This window comes from Corvus moneduloides, chromosome 5 (assembly GCF_009650955.1).
Source record: "Corvus moneduloides isolate bCorMon1 chromosome 5, bCorMon1.pri, whole genome shotgun sequence".
NCBI classification, from domain to species: Eukaryota; Metazoa; Chordata; class Aves; order Passeriformes; family Corvidae; genus Corvus; species Corvus moneduloides.
Genome location: NC_045480.1, coordinates 73,291,800 through 73,312,796, shown reverse-complemented (window position 1 = coordinate 73,312,796; position 20,997 = coordinate 73,291,800). Strand labels below are relative to the sequence as shown.

The 20,997-nt window shown below is 46.8% G+C and overlaps 1 protein-coding gene across 10 annotated transcripts in view; it reads right to left on the bottom strand.

Annotated features, from left to right (window-relative positions):
• SLC4A4 (solute carrier family 4 member 4) overlaps nucleotides 1–20,997 on the bottom strand; it is a 116,926-nt gene that overhangs the window by 50,840 nt on the left and 45,089 nt on the right. For all 10 annotated transcript variants that reach the window (XM_032108156.1, XM_032108157.1, XM_032108150.1 and 7 more), the window contains one exon: nucleotides 1,857–1,992. In XM_032108156.1, the coding sequence (XP_031964047.1) occupies nucleotides 1,857–1,992 (136 nt within the window). The remainder of the gene's footprint in view (nucleotides 1–1,856; nucleotides 1,993–20,997) is intronic.

The window sequence follows — 20,997 nt, the reverse complement described above, 5'->3', positions numbered from 1 at the left end:
AGGTAATGCGATTGTTTGTTCTCTCAAATATGAGTGCAGCCTTTAGGCCCGCATTAGCATGCAGGCAGTGCTGCTCTCCTCAGCTGGGAGCTGTGCAGTTCTACACTGGGACCAGGGAAAGCATCAACCCCTCAGGGTCTCCTCTGTCCTCTCCTCTCTCCTCCACCCACACAGGCCTGCCCTTTTTCCTGCATTCAGCACCTGCTCATGCAACTTCCCAGTTGTGGGGGAGCTGTTCTGCACCAGCAGATGTAAAACAACCCCGGAACAGCTGGTGGATCCTGTGCCCACTGAAGCACAGCACCAGCCAGCTCTGCATGCACTGGGAGATGCTCAGGAGCTCTCAGGAAGTTCTGTGGTGCAAGATTAAGTAATGTCAGGAACGTACTGAAAAATCCTGAACAGTCAGACACTTTGTAAGATCCCCATCCACAAAACAGCCCGCAAGGCAGGAGGTTGGGCCAATTTAGGAATTACACAGCACCTCAACAGGGTGCTTCGTTACATTCTGTGTAATTTGTACAAAGAATCATGGAGCCATTCAGCTTGGCAAATTCCTCTAAAATCATCCAATCCAAACCTTAATCCAGCAAAGCCAAGGCCACCCCCAACCCATGTGCCTCAGCATCACATCTACACATCTGTTAAATCCCCTTGAGGGATGGGGACTCCACCATTACCCTGGGCAGACAATCCTTTCGGTGAAGAAATTTTTCCTAATACCCAACCTAAACCTCCTCTGGCACAACCTGAGGCTGTTTCCTCTCGTCCTGTGGTTTGCTGCTTGGGAGAAGAAGCCCGGAGAGAACCCCACACACAGCTCACTGCAGCACTTCTACCAAAGATGTGTAAAAACACCTAAACCCCAGAAGTACTGAATTCATGGTAAGAGGAAAGAAGAGCAATAAAGGGAGAAAAGGATGAGCAACAAGTCAGAAGTTAGAGAGTAAAAGGTGAAAAGTCATTAAGTTCCCCAAGCGACTGAGAAGCAAAAATAAAGCAAGATAAGGGGTAAAGGAGTAGGTGGTGGAGCAGCTCATTAAATCACAGGTAAAGAAGATTAAGGTGACCAAACAGGGGCTAACTCTGAACACAGACAGTGCCCTTAAGAGGGGGAAGGTGGGGAAAGAGCTTAGCTCAGCCTCCATAAAGGAAAAGGAAAACCCCCAAGCTCAGTGAGGGCAACTGGGAATAGGTCAGTGGTGTTCAGATATAAACTACATGTAACTTGTCGCAGCCAGACCCCAAAAACATCCCAGCTTTTTTGTCGTGTCTTTTTGACCAAACTAACAGCAGCATCAAAGAACTCAACCAAGGAACTCAAAGCAAGCAATCCCACCCAGCATTTAATAAGTGCCTTGAACAATTTCTTCACAAGAAAATACCTTTAAGCTTTTTTTCCTATTTAAAATTAATTCCGTCAGTAACTCACTAGGACAGGCACAGCCAAAATTTCCCAGCCTGTGGTGTGAGGTGGGATGAGGCTCAAAAGCTGCTTGGGGCAATAGTACTGATGCAGTTTTGACTCAGGCAGCAACTTCTGGCAATTCCGGTCAGGACATGTCACCCTTTGCAAAGGACTACTCAGCCCGTACTTTTCTCTCCACAGGCAAAATATTCCAATCAATCTGACACTCTATTTTTTTTCCTAGTTTCTCTTTTGGAATATTTAAACAAACCCTCAAATTCTCTCATTTATCAAAGAATGGCAATTTGAACTATACAGGCACCCTTCTGTGGCTTCCCTGTGCAATCCTGCAGCACAGGTATTACCCAATGGAATGCTAAAATAGGAATTTCCCACGGGAGTGCTGCTGGCTGCCCTTCCCTTTCAGGGTAAAGGAAAACCAACCCACCTTGCAGTCTCCTTCCACTCCATCTCCTGTCCATCGACAGCCAGAAGTTCGTCCAGCTCGGTGAAGAGCTGCGGGGGCGCGGGGCTGTCATCTTCCTCTCCGAGGATGAAGCGGATGCGCTCGGCGGCGGGGGAGACTGCAGAGGTGAAAATACTGCGGTTAACGGCCTGCGAGATGACCAGCGACGTGCGGCTCCTCTCCTTGCCCTGCTCCCCAAGGCCATTCAGCTGTTTCTCCAGGCTGCCTTTGCCATCTGACATCCTCGTCGCTGCGGACGCAGGGGTGGGAGCGAGGGTGCCTCTATCTCCCTCTCTCCCCTTCCTTGCCTCTCACTGAACTTCTTACAAGTTCAAGCTGGGAGTAAAGTTCAGGAAAACTTGTCTCTTCCTACAGACCTTAACTACGTTACAGCAATTTGCAGCCCTTGTAAAAAAAAAACCACTATGGAGCTCAGAACCAATGTGCTCTGTGGCGCTGTCCGAGGACCTGCCGCTCTCTGAGCAGCCCGGATCCTTCACCCCCTTTTTTATATGACCTAAAACCAGTTCCAGCCAAACCAATTGGGGGCTTGCTGGCACAGCATCCCACTGCTGGCTTTCCCCTCCCTCCGTGCCAGCCAGGTTTGGGCTGCCATTGGCCTGCAAGGCAGGCTGGAACCTCCCCAGCCCACCACTGGAAAACACAGGAATATTTAACAGAAGGGTAGTCTCGTCTATACATGAAGAATGCGACCCAATGCATTTAGTCAGGCACCAATGCACTGAAAAAAAAAAACAACTGGTCCTGGTTGGAAAAGACTGCCTGTTTAGGCAAAAGAACTACATTCAACACACAGCACAAGCAAAGTCTGTTTGCATTATAAGCTCGAGAAAAAGGAAAGAAACTGTTTCCTGCTTAAGGATTCAAAATTCAAACCTGAGAGCATCACTGTCCCCATCCCAAGGCCTGAGGGCATCTCCTAAAGATAACTGGAGCCCACACCACCAGAGTCACCTTGCTGGAGGGCTCCTTGGGGTCTACAGTCTTTTTCTGAGCGTATTACTTTAAAACAAAGGTGTGACCATGTGAAATTTTAAGACAGGCATCCTTTCTGCTGGATGTTTATCAGCATTAGAGATACACAGCAGACTATGAACTTTGAACAGTTCTCAGTTCTGCTAAAAACTCCTTTCTTTTCAAAAGATCAGCTGGCTGTCTCTTGCAAAATAATTAATTACACCAGGTGTCCGACCACATTGATTTTTCCAGGGTAAACAGAGTCTCAATTTGCAATGGGAAAAAAGAAACCAGTAAAAAACATGCCCTTTACTCCTTTTTCTTTTCCTTAAACAAACTTTCATTGCTTTCTTCCTAAATTACTCGGAGTGATGATGCTTCTGTAATACAGATTTCTTTTTGACCAGAAGTATATTTGTAATCATAAATGCCTTTGGAATCTCCTGGGACCCAAGGACCTTTCCCTGCCGCTACAGCAGCCTCCCCATCACGAGGCATTCAACTTCCTGCAAGCTTCAGGAGAGCTGGAGAGGGATTTCTGACAAGGGCCTGGAGTGACAGGACAAGGGGGAATGGCTTTGCACTGACAGAGGGCACAGTTAGATGGGATACTGGGAAGAAATTCTTCCCTGTGAGGATGGTGAGGCACTGGCACAGGTTGCCCAGAGAAGCTGTGGCTGCCCCTGGATCCCTGCAAGTGTCCAAGGCCAGGTTGAATGGGGCTTGGAGCAACCTGGGACAGTGGAAGGTCTCCCTGCCCATGGCAGGGGGCTGGAACAAGATGCCAGACTATCCATCCATCCATACCATGCATGTTCCATTGTCCTCCCCCTTTACCTGCACTAATGAATCTCAATATACTTTTATATTCAAACAGAATTTGAATATCACAGCTAGAAAACAAATAAAATACATGTCCATCCTATTGCTTCAAAAAGCAAGGTGGAACACAGAAGTGGCTGCTGCTTGGAAGAGGTTGTAAGAGAAGGGACTGCAGAGCTTCTCGAGCTGTTGAAGGTATCCACTGGAGCCAATGGGAGGAGTGTCTCCTGAGTCATTTTGAAGTGGTTTTACTATATGGAAGTGTTACCCTGATATTCCCACCCATAACATGGTCATTCCACAACATTTTGCCCACTGAACCTGGGTGCCCATTGTCCGCCACCCCTTCTTTCTTGCCTTCCTCCTTTCCCTGCTGCTAATTTCCCATTATCCACACTTAGGGCCAATGATAAGGTTCACAATCCCATTAGGGCGTTTGCTGGGTCACAGGTCCCCGATGCTCGCTTGACCACATGTTCTTTATTGCGATTTTGTGGGTTAATGGGCCGTTTATGGGTTGTTTATGTGCTCTCTTTAGCAAGGAGAGCATATTTTCATCTTAATCTCCAGGCGAACACTGTGTGCTCAGTGCAAGCAGCCAGCTGAGCACCGGGCTCAGGGACTGGAGAGTCATTAACCCGGGAGGTGACCCCTCAGCCTTGCCTGCCCGACCTTTGAGCAGCACCTCACCAGCCTGCCCCAGCCTTGGCCATCACCTTCGCTTCCACCTCGGTCGTCCAGTTCAGGAGCCGGTTGAACCAGCACCACTGATGCCAGGAGCAGCTCAGGCTGGTCAATACTGTTTTCCTTGCTGTCTTATTCAAGAGAACAACCTGATGGTCAGCAGACGTTTGCAGCAGAAAAAAGGCTAATCCAGAGATTTAGATGGCTGGGGTTATATTTTCCCCTGAATGGGAGAGGAAATAAGATATTAATTGCAGAGAGTTGAATGTTCCAACACAACGTGGATAGAGAGGCAATGCCATCCATGGGTGATGTCTCTCACTTCTGCCTCTTCCCTTTCCTGTTCCATTCAGCCACACACGGTCCATGAGGCAGCTTATAAAATCCATAATTGCACAAGAGCAAACACATCAGCAGTTTCTCCAAGTTCAGCTCAGGCCAATTCTGAGCACAATGTATACCCTCGGGTTCCCAAAGGCAAAAATCAATCTCCATCAAGAGAGAGGAATCTCAGGAGTTGAGAAATAGGGAGAGACACATTCTAGCACAACAACCTCAAATCAGGCATGGCTGAGCTTCCCTTCCCAGCCCTGCTCTGGCCACAGCTTTGGTGGCAGCCCTCCCTTGCTGCCCAGTGTGATGGCAGAGCTGCACACGGACATGCCGGGGGGACTTTGTGGCATTGGCCCCTATCCTAAAGTCACCTCCTGCTTCCGTGCCAAGGGCCTGGCTGGTGGTGGGTGGAAGGCAGTTTCAGCCTGGCTCTCTGGGTGTATGATGCTTCCTCAGGACGGAGGACAGGGGGTGTCTGTGTTGATGCACAAGTCCTGTTCTCCACTCAGCCAATATGCTTTTCCTCCTGCTTTTTCAGCTGGCTGTTACCAGGGACACTTCTGAAGACCCTGGGGACCTGCACCTCGGTCAACTGCTTCCTCCATCCAAGGCCAAAGGGACCATCAGACATGAAGTTCTCTGTTACTTCTAAGTGTGTTGGCAGCTACAGAAATCCCTGAGAGACCTGGTGCAAATCCCTCTCCAGAGCCTGTGGAACCAGTATCGAGGAAAGCTGTTTGTCAAACGTCCTTTCCAGGCAGGCTTATTAAAATAGGACATGATCGTACTCCCAGTCCTTTCTGGGGCTGCCCTCCTTCTGCCAAAGCTCGGCTCAAACCTATCCGCAGTCAGAGCAGTGACAATTGTGCAGGCACCTGTAACAGATTTAAACTTGTTTCCTTTCCAGTTCAGCTGACTTCCCTTCCAAAATTCTCCATTGGCAAAGCCAATTTTAACTGTGTGTTAATGTCAACACAAGACACCAGCTAAAGGCAAGCAGGGAGGCTTTGATGGCTCACAGTCCCGCCAGCTTCCTTCAAAGACAAACCTGAATGGAATCCCACCTAAAACCAGGAGTCACTGAAAACCATCCCCTCGGACACCTCTGCCGGTTCCTGTACGGCATCCAACGCACTGGCCAAAGCCACAGGGTAAGACGAGGGATGCTCTCCTGCTTCACCAGCAGTACTGTCCAGCATTTCTGAAGCACACAGACTCTCCATGCTATTCCTGCACCTTTACAGGTAAGAACTATTATTCCCGTTATGGAAGGGAGAACGATCACTTCAGGTAACACCAATATCTGCAGAACAGCCCAGGTGAGAACTGATTTCCTGATTCCCCAAGGGCTCCACCAAGCACAAGCATCCCCGAGCACCATCGAAGAAGCCAAGTGCACATGGATTTATACATGACACCTACTTTTGGAAAGCCTGCACCGGGGACACTGCTCTGAGGCTGCACACTGGCCTTTTCCATGGTCCCACAGAACCGCTCCTGGGTGATCCGCTCCCCAGCTAATCACTCTAAGCAAGCGTGAGAATTTCTCTTTTGCTTATTTTCCCTCTTTGCTTATGAACGATTACTTTTTGACCCTGTGCCGGGACGGGCTGACTGTGAGGCAGATTAGACTTTCCACAGGCAGAACTTGGCAGCCAGGAGGGAACGCTCCCCACACTACCCAGATCCCACCCCAGGCCACTTCTTGTATGACTGTGGGGTGCAAAGAACGCTCTTTGAGGTGCTTGATCCATCTTGGAGCAAATCTACCCCATCCCTTGATCGTGCCCCTTCCCAGACATAATGAACAGCACTGCCTCTGGAACAATCCAGTTTTTGCTGGAGTATTGGACTGCATGATTGTACATGTTTTGCAGTAAGCTCCTCTGCAGCATGTGGCATATATTAAGCGTTTGATCTGCAAAAAACCTGCAGTATTAGACAAATTCTTACTAATACTGTGTTCTCTCAAGTGCCAGAAGAACGGCAGCATTTACGTAATGCTTTGCTGGGCATTCTCAGCTCCCTTAGTCTTTGGTGCTGTGCCTACAGATACTTCATTAAAACATTCCTTGGAGATGCAGGGAGAGAAAAAGGACCCTTCTAACAAAAATGTTTCACATTAACTCATCTGTGGATGCAACGTTGACAACGAGTCTGTGAAGCTTCTAAACAAACCCAGCACTATCTCATGAAAATTTGGTGACCCTTATCCTAAAAGGCAATTCCTATAAAAGAAGACAGCCTGCCAATTTCATCCACATGGCTATGATGGAGAGACCACCACATGCTATACCCCAAGCCCCATGATGAGCTTCTTCCAACATTGTTCCACTCGAGGGAGACTCTGCCTTCAAAGTCTGACTGTTTTTTCCAGCTGCAGCCAAAACCAGTAATATCTACATAACCTGCCAGAAGCAGAGGCAGCTGCAGAATCCCAAGGAAATGGGAACAGATAACCTCCCACAGGCACATGATTAGCCAGTTGAGCCAAACTGAGTATTTTATGTACTAACAGTGCGAGGCTCTGCCTGCTCCCATCAATGCCAGGCTCCCCTGATTCCAAGGGTGTGGAATTGGGTGTACGCGGACCATGCAATTCCCTGCAGGTATGCCACAGCTAGATGCTAATCAACAGTGACTAGCTCTCAAACTGAGAGAAAAACAGGAAATTTGTCTTTCTTTCTATATCACATTTTAAAAATTTTCTAGATTCTCTGAGTGCCATTCTTAATGGCATTATAAGGCAGCAGCAATGCCTTTGACATTTGTACAAACCAACTAGTCCATAGTGACAAACCATACTGGTTATAAACCCTGATATAAACTACACCACAAGCAATTCATTGCAAAATACAGATAACAAAGGTATTTTTTGACTGGTCCTGGAGGTCAACCATCTTACTTCCAGTTGTGTCAAACTGCTACGGCAGCACATTTTTAAGGAGCTGTTCCTGAGCAGTTGCCAAGAAGACTTTAATAAAGAGCGAGCAGCATCTAGAGAAAGCCTGGCTTTCTCCGGAGCTCTGGAACATTTCCTGCTGTCACACAGATACAGGATGCTGTCTGGCATCACACCTCCATTGGATCTGAACAGTCAAGTCCCCAGTGAAACAGCAGCGGAGCGGCTGCCACACAGAACTGAGTTCAAAAATCACTCCTCAATTCTCTTAATTTTCCTTCTTTGGCTTTTCTCTGTTTCCCTTTTTAAAGCAGTGTGGCTTTCACAGTCTCCTTCCTGGAGAGACTGGTGCTGTCCACCTCTCTGGGATCCTGCTGGCTCCTGTTCTGGTATCTTAAACACTGTAAGCACACCATGATCACACACAACTCCTCCCATACCCCCATCAGTATCACTGCACCATGTGGCCACAAAGCAACTGCTCATCGTAAGCACAAGGGAAAACCCCTGCTCCTCTGGGAAACAAAAAAAAACATCCTTTTCTTTTCCAACACTGAAATGTGGCTCCCCAGAGACAGTTTTAAAGCCGGTTTGATGTGCTGCAGTCCCTGTAAGTAGTGCCATTTCCTTGCATCAGCCACAAGCCCTCCTACCAAACTATAACTCAGTTTACCACTGCTCATTTACCTCGTTTAGGTAACAGGGAGGGTACAGGGACACTTCTAAGGATAAAGCTGTAGCAGCTCTGGGCTCTTCTCTTGAGTTTGAGCTTCCACGCAACGACAAGAGGAAACTTCCCTCTCTGTGCTTCCCAACCAGCCCTCCGGCTGCAATAGCCAATTTTCTGCCTATTAAGCTCTTCTCACAAGCAGGGTTTCATCACTGTCTATCTGTCCCGTTCAATCAATCTCCACAGCAGCCCTGACTGTTTCAGCACTTCTGGAAGTCTCCTTCGGCAGGGCCTTGGCAGGACAGAACCCACCCACAGAGGGAGGAAGCGACACACGCGCGGGTGAGGATTTTCCGTATTTATTCCCACAGTTGCCGTGCATGCCAAAGCCTTCGTCCCGTGTCTCCGGCTGCAGTGGAGCCCACCTCCGTTGCCAGGCTGTTTTTCAAGGAGTACTGAATGTTTCTGGCATCCACACTTTTTGCTTTCAGCTCTTTTCATTCTGTCCCCTCTGTTTTCGATGTTGCCAAACGCCTCATCCATTCCGGGCACAGAGGGAAACGTGCATTATTATTCCTTACCATCCTTGCAGAGACCAACTGGTGCACAAGAGCTAAACACACATGTTGGGGGGTTCTACAGGTTGTTAGTTCTTCCTGATCACCTGTCCTGCTTCAAACTCCACATAGGAGAGGGAAGCCATGGTGTAAATATGTATTTTATAGAATTCCAGACTGGTTTAGGCTGGAAGGGATTTAAAGATCATCTTGTTCCAGCCCCCTGCCATGGGCAGGGACACCTTCCACTGTCCCAGGTTGCTCCAAGCCCCGTCCAACTGCCCTTGGACACTTCCAGGGAGGGGACAGCCACAGCTTCTCTGGGCAACCTGTGCCAGGGCCTCCCCACCCTCACAGGGGAGAATTTCTTCCTGGTATCCCATCTAACCGTGCCCCCTGTCAGTGGGGAGCCGTTCCCCCTTGTCCTACACATACCTCCACACTAAAAGCACTATCATAGAATCACAGAACTGTAGAATACCAGGTTGGAGAGACCTCAAGGATCATCAGGTCCAACCAGCTCAGAAGCCAGAGCTCAGGAGGCCACTTCACCTTGACTCACAGCAGGAAGAAGGTGCCAAGCTCCTTTGAGATGCTTTGAGAAAGGGTTGTCTATTTTTCCACCACCTTCTGAAAAGCTTCATTCAGTGACAAACTGCCCTTTTGGCTCAGAACGTTCACAGCCGCTTATCTAAAAAGCTGCAAAGCCAGCCTGAGAATCCAGACAATGCTTCCATTGACTAGGAGAGCACCAGGATTTGGCCTGACAGGGTGGTTACAAAACCAGTTGATTTCCCGTCTGGGTGCTGGTTTTCCTCACATTTCCCTGCTGCTGCAGAGCAAGCTCCATTGGGTGGATCCACCCCTACAGACCTGCCCTTTCGGGTGCCTGCATTTATTCTGTATTTTAAATCCTGATAAACGCCGCCTCCCTCATTTGGCATCCCTGGAGATGTTACGACCATCCCGATGGAACTGTCCCCATCAGTTAGCAACGTGGCAAAACAAAGTTTTGTGTGGATAAACCACTTCTCTGAAGGCATTTTCATTTTCTCTCTGGGTCAAGAGAACTCAGAAAAGGGCTCTTGCAATGGCATTTCGGGAGCAGAAAGACCCTATTGAGACAAAGACACAATAACCAGTTTTGCCCCTGCCTTTAAAAATTAACCACCATTAACCCCGGGCTCGGCACGGCTCCAGGCTGCCAGCAGCACACTCCTTCCAAGCGGCTTCCCAGAAGCTCCCAATTCAACTTGTTCTCAAAAGCCTGGTGACATTTGGGCAGCTCCTGCTCTTCACCGGTTTCCCCTTGCAACAGCAAGTGAAGTTCAAGCTTCCGTCTCCTTTTAACTCTGAGCTTCACAGATTCACCCCCACCTCCTACACGAGCACCAAACCTCCACGGAACATGACTATGGTGGAAAAAACCAGCGGATTTGCTGGGGTCTCACCCATGCTGAAAGGTAGTTTTACAGCTTTAAGCAAATTTCTGTAATTCAATCAAGGAAACGTAAGTATAAAATATTTCCACTTTCAGGAAAAGAACGTGACAGGATCTATACTAGTAAAACTGTGTGCAAGAAAAATAAAAGACCATTTTCAAATGGATTTATCCAGGAAAATTAAGCACGGGTTGGCTTTCAGTAAGTGAATGCACTGTAATTAAAATCAATATACTCCAGAAAAGGCTACTGCCAAAATTGAGGAAGGAGGAAAGCGAGTTCAAACAAACCCAACTTGTTTTTTCACTGAAAAATGAGAAATCTGGTATCTAGAGACACATTTGGTGACTCCTTACGGAATGCAACATGAGCCACACAGAGAGATACTTTTACCAAAACAACAAAGAGGCTCTAAAGCAGCAGCGAAGCACAAATACACAGAATAAGGAGGCAAAGCCACACTTCACTGCACCATTTAGGAACATCTGGGTCTGACACAAGCCCAGGTCAAAGCAAAACTACCAGAAATGAAAGATTCCACTGAAAACTGAAGGATAAGTACATGCGGCATACAAGGAAAATTAATTATTTAAGACCATTAGCAGCAGGAGCTTGAGAAGCGGTGGGTAACCTGGACCACCTTGGAGCGAGACGGCCAATTAAGGAGATTAAAATTTGTGCAGAAAAGCAAAGCAGCCTCTTCGTGTGAAACTCCAGCACACAGGTGGGTGCACAGGCACTTGGCCTCTCCCAAAGGTTAACAGGGGAGGAGGCAGGTGCCTGCAGAATGAGGAAGAGAAGATGGAAGCAAACCCAACAGCAGTGAGCGGCCAGGCCCTTTGCGCTCACACCTCACCAGACCCTCTCCAGAGCCCAGGTTTTAGTCAGGTCTGGAATGTTTTCATGCAGCCTGAATCTGAAGAAAACAATAATCAATCCACAGAATCATCTGGCACTGGTATCCAATGGGATACCATCTACCATATTTCCACCATTTCTTTCTAGACTCCAGGTTCTGCCCTTTGGAGGTTTTCCTTGCAGTTTCTAAAGGTGCACAAGGTTACCATGCCTTTATTTTTCTTACACAACTAAAACCACATAGAATCTAAGTTGCCCCAGCCTGCTGGGACCTACCCAGAGCGGGATGGCTGCAGTTACAAACAAAACCATTAGCAGAGTTCTCTGATGTGCTACTTAAGCAGATTTTTTTTTCTTTCAAGCTCCTAAATGCAACTTTAGCAATTATTGGTTTATGTAATTGCCCAACATTTAATGTTTACAGCAACATTTTACAACTAATTTACATGCAGTTCACTAAATGCTTTAGGGTTAATTGGTCTTTTGTTGTGCATTAAGCAACTTGTTAATGATTAGACAGTTGGGAGGAAAACATAAGTAGGAGGTCGGTTTGGGGATGGCTTGGACCGAAGGGAATAGCTGGGGGGGATTTTTGCATAAGCACTGACCTTCCTAATGGTCAGGCCCCTGCCTAGCCCCAAAGTGGCACAATATGGTGAGTGGTGTCTTTTACAGGGTCTCATGGTCCCCTCTGTCGTACATAGGAGGAGGAGGATACAAGAGGATCAGCTACTGCATGTGAGGGGAGGATGAAACCACAGCAAAGGAGAGAGAGAAGATGCAATTCCTTGCACTTGGCAAGAATAATGTTGTACTGCCCATGCTTAAAGGGAGACCCAGGAGACCCAAGTATTCTCTGTCCTGAACATCCAAAGGTACCAGGATGATTCCATGAGTAGGAAAAGTAACAGAGTGCCTCCTTGGGGCCCTGTGCCACTGCACTTCCATCCAAGGACAGAGTGCTCCGGACATGGTATCATAACTTAGAAACCAACGTTAATAACTTAATTACCAAGCTGGCCCTGCTTTGAGCAGAGGTTTGGACCCACTGATGGCACCTTCCAACCTCATTTAGTCTATTCCATTAGTGAGCTTCCCAGACAGATGATCTCCACTCCAGCTATTCCATCTGCTGCCCAAACGCGAGCACTTTGTCACGGCTTCAGAGCAACTTTTAGTAATGAAGCGAGACTGGAAACCCCATGCTGGGTTTAATAACCTGCTTGGCATCCTGGTCTAGAGAATGAGAACAGCACGGAGAGTAACAAAACGCCAACTCCGTATCAGAAAACATTGACAATCTCTGTGGAAACACCAAGGGCTGCACCAGCACAACCAAGACCAAACAGGAAAACAGCGAAACAACTCCAAAGCTGAACTGTTTCCTTTGCATTTACAGAATCAACTGTGACCAACCCAACAGGGAGTCAAACTCTACTTTTTAAATCCTTCCCCAAGCACAGAAAACTGGCAGTGGCATCAAAAGCACTGAGCGTCCTGCTGGTCTTAAACACTGTCCAGGACTTAAGAAAAAAAAAATAATTGGGGAAAAAAAAATAAGAGGGGAACAAATCAGCCAGGTACTAGTGGTAATCTTTTAAACAACTTAGGATGGAAAGGGCAAAGCAGAAATGAGCAGTGTTTTTTCAAACTTTATTCCATCAGAACAGCATTTCCTCCACTGTAAATCTCTTTACAAGCACTGATCTCCTTAGAGTCGTTAAATGCCATCTTTATTTCTTTTTAATTGGTCCCGCTCCATTTTAAATTACTTTTTAAAAGTATAGCCAGAGTATATAAACACGATGTGTTGAAACACAGAACTGTTAAAATACAGGAAATCTGAAAAGTTTGTGGTTTTACTGGTACTCAAATTTCATTACCCAGAAATAAGGAATGAACTCATTTTAAAACAAAAAATACTTGACTATTAAGAAAGTCTCAGTGTCTGGCAAGTTTCTGCAGACGATTAATTAGTATAACTCAGCAAGGGGTGCTGCTGCTTTCCTTCTGACCTCGCACACGCTCCAGGTGGGTTTAAGAGTACCAAGAGCCAAACGTCACCCTTCCCCAGTTTTATTGTTTTCCTTCTCCTGGCACTTCAGCCTCTTGTTCCCCCTTCCCTGTTGGGATCAGGGCTCTGGGCTTGGACTAGTCTGTTTTGCTGATTCAGCTTAGTGCACGGCCACAAAACCAGTTAGATGGCCTTGAAACCAGTTAGATGGCCCTGAAACCAGTTAGATGCCTCTGAAACCAGTTAGATGCCCATGAGACCAGTTAGATGGCTGTGAATCCAGTTAGATGGCCATGAAATTTTTTACAAAGAGGGTGGTAAAACATTGGCGCAGAGAGGTGGGGGATGCCTCATCCCTGGAAACATTCAGGGCTGGGTTGGATGGAATCCTGAGCAATGTGGTCTAGGGGAAGGTATCCCTGTCCATGGCAGGGGGTTGGAACAAGATGACTTTGAAGGTCCTTTCCAACCCAAATCTGTGACGTTTTTTACAATTCCATGAAACCAGTTAGACGGCTACAAAACCAGTTAGGTGGCCACAGTGGCAAGAGGGAGGTACGAAGGAGTCGGGGTGCAACAGGAGCCTCATGCAGGAGATCTGCCTCCGACAAAAAGCTGAAGTTAGAGATAACCCCTCTGTGGAGCTGTCGAGAGTTCCCAGCCCAGCAGCTGGGCCGGGCTCAGCTAACGCCGAGGATATTCAAAGGGCCCTGTCGTGGTGCCAAGCACGCAGCTCCTATGACAAGGGTCGCTTTGTCTCGCATCCCCTCCGCCTCCCAGCACATGGGAAACTTCAGAAATTCCCTTGCTGAGGAGAACAACTAAGCTGAGTACCTTGGAATTACAGGCTTTCAAGGTTAGTTTGCTGCTGGAGCCAAGACATATTTCCAGAGCTTCTCAGGACTGAAAACAACCTCCTACTTTTAATGACTTGCCTTTTATCTTTAATAAGGGATTAGGAGCTATTTTTCCAGCTAATACCTTAAAATCCAGATAATCATAAAAGCAATCAGTAATACCCAATATATGTTAATTACTCATTTTCTTCTCGTCTCTGGCTGCCCTGCTGTCACTCAGGGCCATTAATTTGTCTATAATAAGGCCGCAAATCAAAACCAACAAAAGGCTTCAGGTCCTCTGGGGAGTCACAGGTTTGGACTTGAGGGATTAACCACAGATTATATCTGCGACAACAGCAAGGAAAACAACATTATGACCAAAGAGGTGCTGAACTATCCCACCAGCCACTTACCTACGCCTGGACCTGCTCAATTCCCACAGGAGTCAAGCAAAGCACAAGACTGATGTAAAATAAGGTAACGAGGCACTGGACTAACTTGAGAGCACTAAGGGGAGCCAAAGCTGCACTCACCAAGTTATTCCCAGTGAAATGTGACTCTAAAATGATTTGACATTTTCCACACGAAGGTACACTGGCCTTTCCAAAGAGAATTTACAGGAATAGCAGGTGTAGAAGCTTTACATTCAAGATCTGGTGCTGGAATAACAATGCTCATCAGCACACTGCTCAGACAGGTAATACCTATGCGTGCTCACAGAAGAGGAGTTCACAGTTCCTTGGATGCCATGAATTTGAAGGATGCCTTGGATTTATCAGAATATTATTTAGGTCATAAGGAAAAACTAAAGCAAGAGCAAGGATGGATGTACCTACTTGGAATTACATCAAGCGTTTATGTTCTGCCCTCCCTGTGCAGTCATTTCTTCCATTCCCGAGTCCTGAAGAGCTCTGCACTGCCCTGAGAGGAGTTCAATCACTCATGCCTCAAATCCCAACTCTCTCCATCACATTCCTGCATGTTTTCCCATTACTGCATCTCTCAGTTTCAAGACTATAGTATTTGCAGTCCCCGCTCCCTTGCAAACATGCGCGTCCCGTGCAGGTGATTTCCTGACACCCCAAAACACCTCCCCAGTTAATCTCTGGAGACACAGTCACGTAACACCAGGAATCATCTGGTTCTCAGCTCTATTAATAGACCCTCTGCCTGCAGACAGCACCCGTGGCCAGGGCTGCTCCCGGGTCACGTAACACCATACGTGTCTCCTCAGTCTGCAGCGTGACGCGCCCATCCTGCCCGGCCCAGCCAGCACCTGCAGCATCCCGGCAGCACACACAGGATGTCAGCACCCACTGCTTCCCAAGAGACAATAACCAAGTCTCTCACAGGAAAACAGGCTCACCAGGGAAGCTGTGGCTGCCCCATCCCTGCAAGTGTCCAAGGCCAGGTTGGACGGGGCTTGGAGCACCTTGGTCTAGTGGAAGGTGTCCCTGCTCACGGCAGGGGATGGAACTGCATGGGCTTTAAGTTCCCTTCCAGCCCAGGCCTTTCCGTGATGATTCTATGAACAGACAGCAGAAAGGACATTTTGATTTCAAAGACTTGAGCAAATCAAATTGCTTAATCCAAACAAGAATCACAAACTAGTAATTTCAGCCCAAACTACACAAATGTGCTAATCCAGTTTTTCACAGCGGCAACTTCTATAGGGCAGAGGGACTATTACTGTCAGTTTACATTATTGAATTATTCATCTCATTAAAGAAATTAAATATGATGTGACAACAGGAGAGGTTTTTTATTTCTTCATAATTCTGAACTAAAAGGAAGGGGTGGGAAGATGAGTTCCAAGGAGAAGGGGGAACTCAGCTAGCTCATTAGTTCAGAGAGTGTTCCCTTAATTCCTAAAGAGATTTCAGCTGGGGAGAAAACCCAAACACCAAGTAGTTGCACCACTACCAATAAGGGCAGCCTTCCCCTCGGCTATTTTTAATGGAATTTCAATTTCCATCCAGATTTGAATTCGAAAAAGATGACCTAAAAGGAAGTCCTCTCCATCTCCAGGTGGATACCAGCATGAACACCTGGCCATCTAATGCACAAAACTTGGGATGCTGGATACCTGCACATTACAAAAACGAATTACACCAAGTATTATAAAGTGTGACTTGGCTACCAAAATGGTACAGCAGATTCAGGGTGAAAGAAATAGTAACAGCAAATCAAGTCCCCTTAAGGAAATAATGACAACGATATCGCTGGATTAAATCCATTATTTAAATTAAAGTTCCCCACTTGCTGATTCAAATGAAGCATGATTTCTTTTACTATTTTTTTTAAGGGACGCATGAAGAGCAGACTAAGTGTCTCACACATTACTTCACCCACTGAGCTAAACTCTCCATAGTGAGGTACACATTTTCATGGCTCCAGGGAAAGAAGAGCCATGACCCCAGTGAAGAAGGTATGCAGCAGTCTGGAAGCGCAAGGCAGCACTGAATCACAGAATCCCCTAGGCTGGAAAAGACCACTAAGAACTGAAAGCTGCAGTGAAGCTGCAGTACGGAAAGGAATTACGCAAGAATGTGTAGCACACAAGCCAAGGCACACATGGATCCAGCTCAGCCATTCTGGATTGCAGAACTGTACCTGATATGTTTGTGTACGTGCACCTAGAAGAGATTTTTGCATTTCTTCTCAAAAGCTTGGCTTAAAGCCTATTCAACTTGGAAAAGAAAAGACAGGAATACTATGTTAAGAAATACACAGGTATTTCTCAGGGAAAATTAAATTCCCCAACTTCTCCCGCCTCCCAGTTCCAAGTATTTTTTTAAAGCTCTAAGTTAAACGAAGGTGCTGAACAGAGAGATCCATCTCCTTCTTCCCCAATCCTCCACCACAGAGCGCCAGGCAAACTTTGGCTGGGATGCAGCTGTGAGCAACAGAACATGCGCTCCCAGAATCCCTTTTCTAGGAGCCATCATGCTCTGCTCTGTCACTACAGCGAAGAAGTTCTGAACAAGGAAAATGAACTTGTAAGGGGGCTCCATCTATTTCAGAGCAAGAAACTCCACCACATGGAAAAGTAACCCCAGAAGAACCAGGCAAGGACTGTTTGCTACATACTTCCATTAAATACATGAAAGAAGAGAAGATGTAGAAAAAAAGATTGGTTTTCCAGGTGTTTCTCAACTTTGTGGCACTGGAGAAGCCACAGAGCAGAAAACAGCTCTTTCATATATACCTGCTCCCTCAACCCCAACCCAAATTCTTCTGCTCAACTTTGAGATGAAGTCAAACGTCTTATTATTAACAATATTGCATCGCAGATAGGGACAGTTCAATGCACTGATTTAGATAAAACAGCTTTTCTTCAAAACATGTTTGTTTTTTATCCCCCAAAGAGACAGGAAATTGTGAGCAATAAACCTCAAGGATGTCTCTTCCAAGATTTGAAAGCCATCCTCCAGTGGAGGATGCTTTGCATAACTGAAAGAAAATATGAGACCTTGATAGTAAGCAGAATATTCCTTGCAAAACATTTACTCTTTTTCTCGCTGTGCAAAATCTGCCTGTTCTTCCCAAACGAAGGACACCAAACCCACATTCCTCAGAAAAATGTCACACCAGATTTAATTGGAGGAGGATGTTTTTGCAACAAGTTCAGCACTGACCTTATGTTTCTGAAGCCGACAGCTTCCAAGCAAAGAGCATTTTCCCTTCTGCATCACATGCTGCCTTGGCTGTGAGGGCTCTTTCAGAGCCAGAAGGACATTCTTCACAGATACCACCACTTCCGCATCAAGGGCATCTGATGGAGCACCAAAGAAAACCTAAAGCTGTCCCCATCTCTAAAAACATCTCAAGCACCCTTAAAATTTGTATCCAGAGTCTCTCCTCTTACAACCTTAAGCTATAGGGGGAGCAGTGTCCCCATCACAGAATCCCAAAATGGCTTGGATTGCAAAGGACCTCAAAGCCCATCTCATTCCAATCCCCTGCCATGGGCAGGAACACCTTCCAATACACCAGGTTGCTCCAAGCCCCGTCCAATCTGGCCTTGGACACTTCCAGGGATCCAGGGGCAGCCACAGCTTCTCTGGGAAACTGTGTCAGTGCCTCACTGCCCTGACAGGGAAGAATTTTTCCCTGATATCCCATCCAAGTCTGCCCTGTCAGTCTGAAGCCATGAAGAATTTTTCCCTGATATCCCATCCAAGCCTGCCCTGTCAGTCTGGAGCCATGATGAGCCACCCTGCCAGGAATAAGTCACCAGTGGCAGTGGCTCCTACACACGCTGTGTCTGTGTAGAGCTGACCTGGCAAAATCCTGCCTTTCCATTTCCCCCAGGCACCGAGTTCAAACACCTGCGAACAACCCACAGCGTCATCACTGCTTCCAGACACCTCAGACAAGTAGAGGCAGCAAGAAAAACTGCTCACAATAAATACTATGTGCCTGACCCACACAGACCAAAAGGATGTACAATTCCAGCAAATTTCCAGAGATGGCTGCACAGGCCAGGATCACAGATGTCACAGGCTTAGACAGTCGCCACTTCCAAAACTTCCCCCTGCAACCTCTTTTCTGGATGAAACCTCAGAGGAAATCCAAATCTTTATTTCCAAAAGGTGCTGAAGACCAGCAGGCTGCAGACAAAAAGGAGATAAACCTTCCAAGTCTTCAAAACTCAAAGTAACCCCAGAGTAAATACTGCACTTCTTCATTTCAAGAAAATGGGTGAAAAGAAATACAAATGCCTTTTCTGGTCAGTCTCAGCCTCACAATTCCAAAGTTATTGTAACACAATCATTCCCAAGGGGCTGAAAATCAACAGCATGTATCAATGGAAGTACCACACTCCATTCCTGCGATCCATAAACACGAAACCTCTCTTCCCTCCCAGCCAGCAACCTTCCCTTAGCTCCTTACACTAATATTTATTTTGCCTTTTCTATCTTCAAAGGCTTCCAAAGCAGCCACATTCCCTTTTGACAACAGGAATTAACAGGTTCCCCTCCAGAGCATCACACCTTCCATTTCTCCGCCCTGCTCACGCCTGTCCCAAATTCCTTGGCAAAAATAGCTATAAACATGGGAACTTTGATCAATAGGGGTTTTTAGCACACTTATTAAAAGTGTGCAATAACCGCTGCGGAGGGATGAGGCAAATGTCCCGGTATCTTCTCATTTTTAGAAAAGCACATAATTATGTTAACTAACAACAAAACTATGAGATTAGTCACAGCACTGCGGCAAAAAGAGTCAAGTCACCAACCTTGGATTAGCTGGAGATGTAATGAAAGTGAACTACTATTTTCCCAACCCCAAAATAACTTTCAATTGAACTTGAAGGTTATCTACGGTCTTCCAAAGCGTCTGGAATTCGCCACAGATAGAGAATTAAGTTGCCTAAAGAAAGGTCTGCTTTTAGCACAGAACGGCAGGTTTGGGAAATCTAAGGAATGGGTGCACCACACAATTTCTGACTGTTTCTGATTTCCAAACAATCTCCTCTTGTGCAGAAGGGCAAAGAAAAGCCCCTTTCATTGTTCATAGGTATTATATCCACTTTGTGAAAGCAAAGTAAAGAAGACATCCCCAGCCTCCCAAATGCTGCCAAGTTTCAGTTACAAGCCTACAGCTCCAACTGCTGTGAAATATGGGATGTCCTGAAAGCCAACCCTTTCCACGCCTTGTACCAGCTGTGAGCTGTAACAGGATGCAAGTCATCTGCAGGACTTGGCTTCTCCATAAAGAATTCACGAGGATAAGGTTTGCTAAAACCTATTTTGCTCTAATGGTTGAGGAAGGACACTAGGCAGAAGCTGGGGAACAAGACCTTCTTCATCTACAAACCTTACACAGCTGCCGTCTTTTCCAGCTTCTTAATATTGAATCCTCCTATAATTAAGAAGCACCATAAGCATGAAAAACACTGTATTCCACAGGCACAGGTTTTGGGAAAAAAATCCACGTGTTACCACTCTTGCACATTAAAAATGGTATTTTGAGACTGGAAATGAAACCTGAATGCAAAGAAAATGTTTTCTGGGGCAGGATGGACATAGCTATCTAAGGCAGCTCCAGAAAAAAGGGTGGGCAGGATGCTGTGACCACCAGCAGCAGCTCTTGACAGATATTTTCCATGTGGGACGGGAGACCTGACCTCCCACGACAGGTGGGAAGTCTGTCTCAGCTGTGACTCAATGAGAAGGTCCGCAACTGAATCACTGCTTCCAAGGGGAACTCCAAAGAGAGCTGCTGCTCATCTCCCTAACTCTGACTCGAGAAAGACCCCAACCCAGGGGAACGATCCCTTTCTTATAAGTCCACTTTCACAACAACTAGGAGAAACAATGAAAACACCTGGCAATCCATTTAGTGACAGCTGAGCTGGGATTAAGGCAGGTACAGATGAGAAATGAGAAAGTGAGAATGTTCCTCCTAACTACTGCTGGGGGAAGAAAGCTCTTGTACATTATTCCACTTCTAAAGGGACGGCAGGACGCGCCATACAGAGCACACTGGCTGCTTTCCCAAGAAGACTCATCCTCCTGGGATCAGTTTACAATAAAGCTCAGTGCGGGGGGACAGCTCCCAGAAGAGCCACGCTTTGGGAAAGCCGCACAACTCCCAGTTCAGCAAAGGCAGTGGGCAGGAAACTGCCAGTCCAGCTCCAGTCCCACCTGTGCTCTGATTCTCCCACTTGTGACGAAGGGAATTCCTCTTCAGTTCTAAAAGCCTGTGGTCATTAGAAAGTGAGCTAAGGAAAGGAGAAAGGACAGGGAGAATAGATACCATGAATAGTCATCCCAGCACAGCAAAGCAGCTGAAAGCGCTCCCTGAAATCTTGCCTGCTCCCAGGTTTCCCCACGTAGCCAGAGCAGCTCTAGTGCGGGTAACTATTTATATCAGCAATCCGCCCGGCACTTCAGCAGATGCTCAGCTTTAAATATGCCTTTAAATCTTCTTGAAAGCAGCCAGGCTAAATATATGCTTTGGGTTAAATTTGTTCCTGGTGCTGTCCCAGGTCACAGCTCTCGTTCTGCCCGCGCTG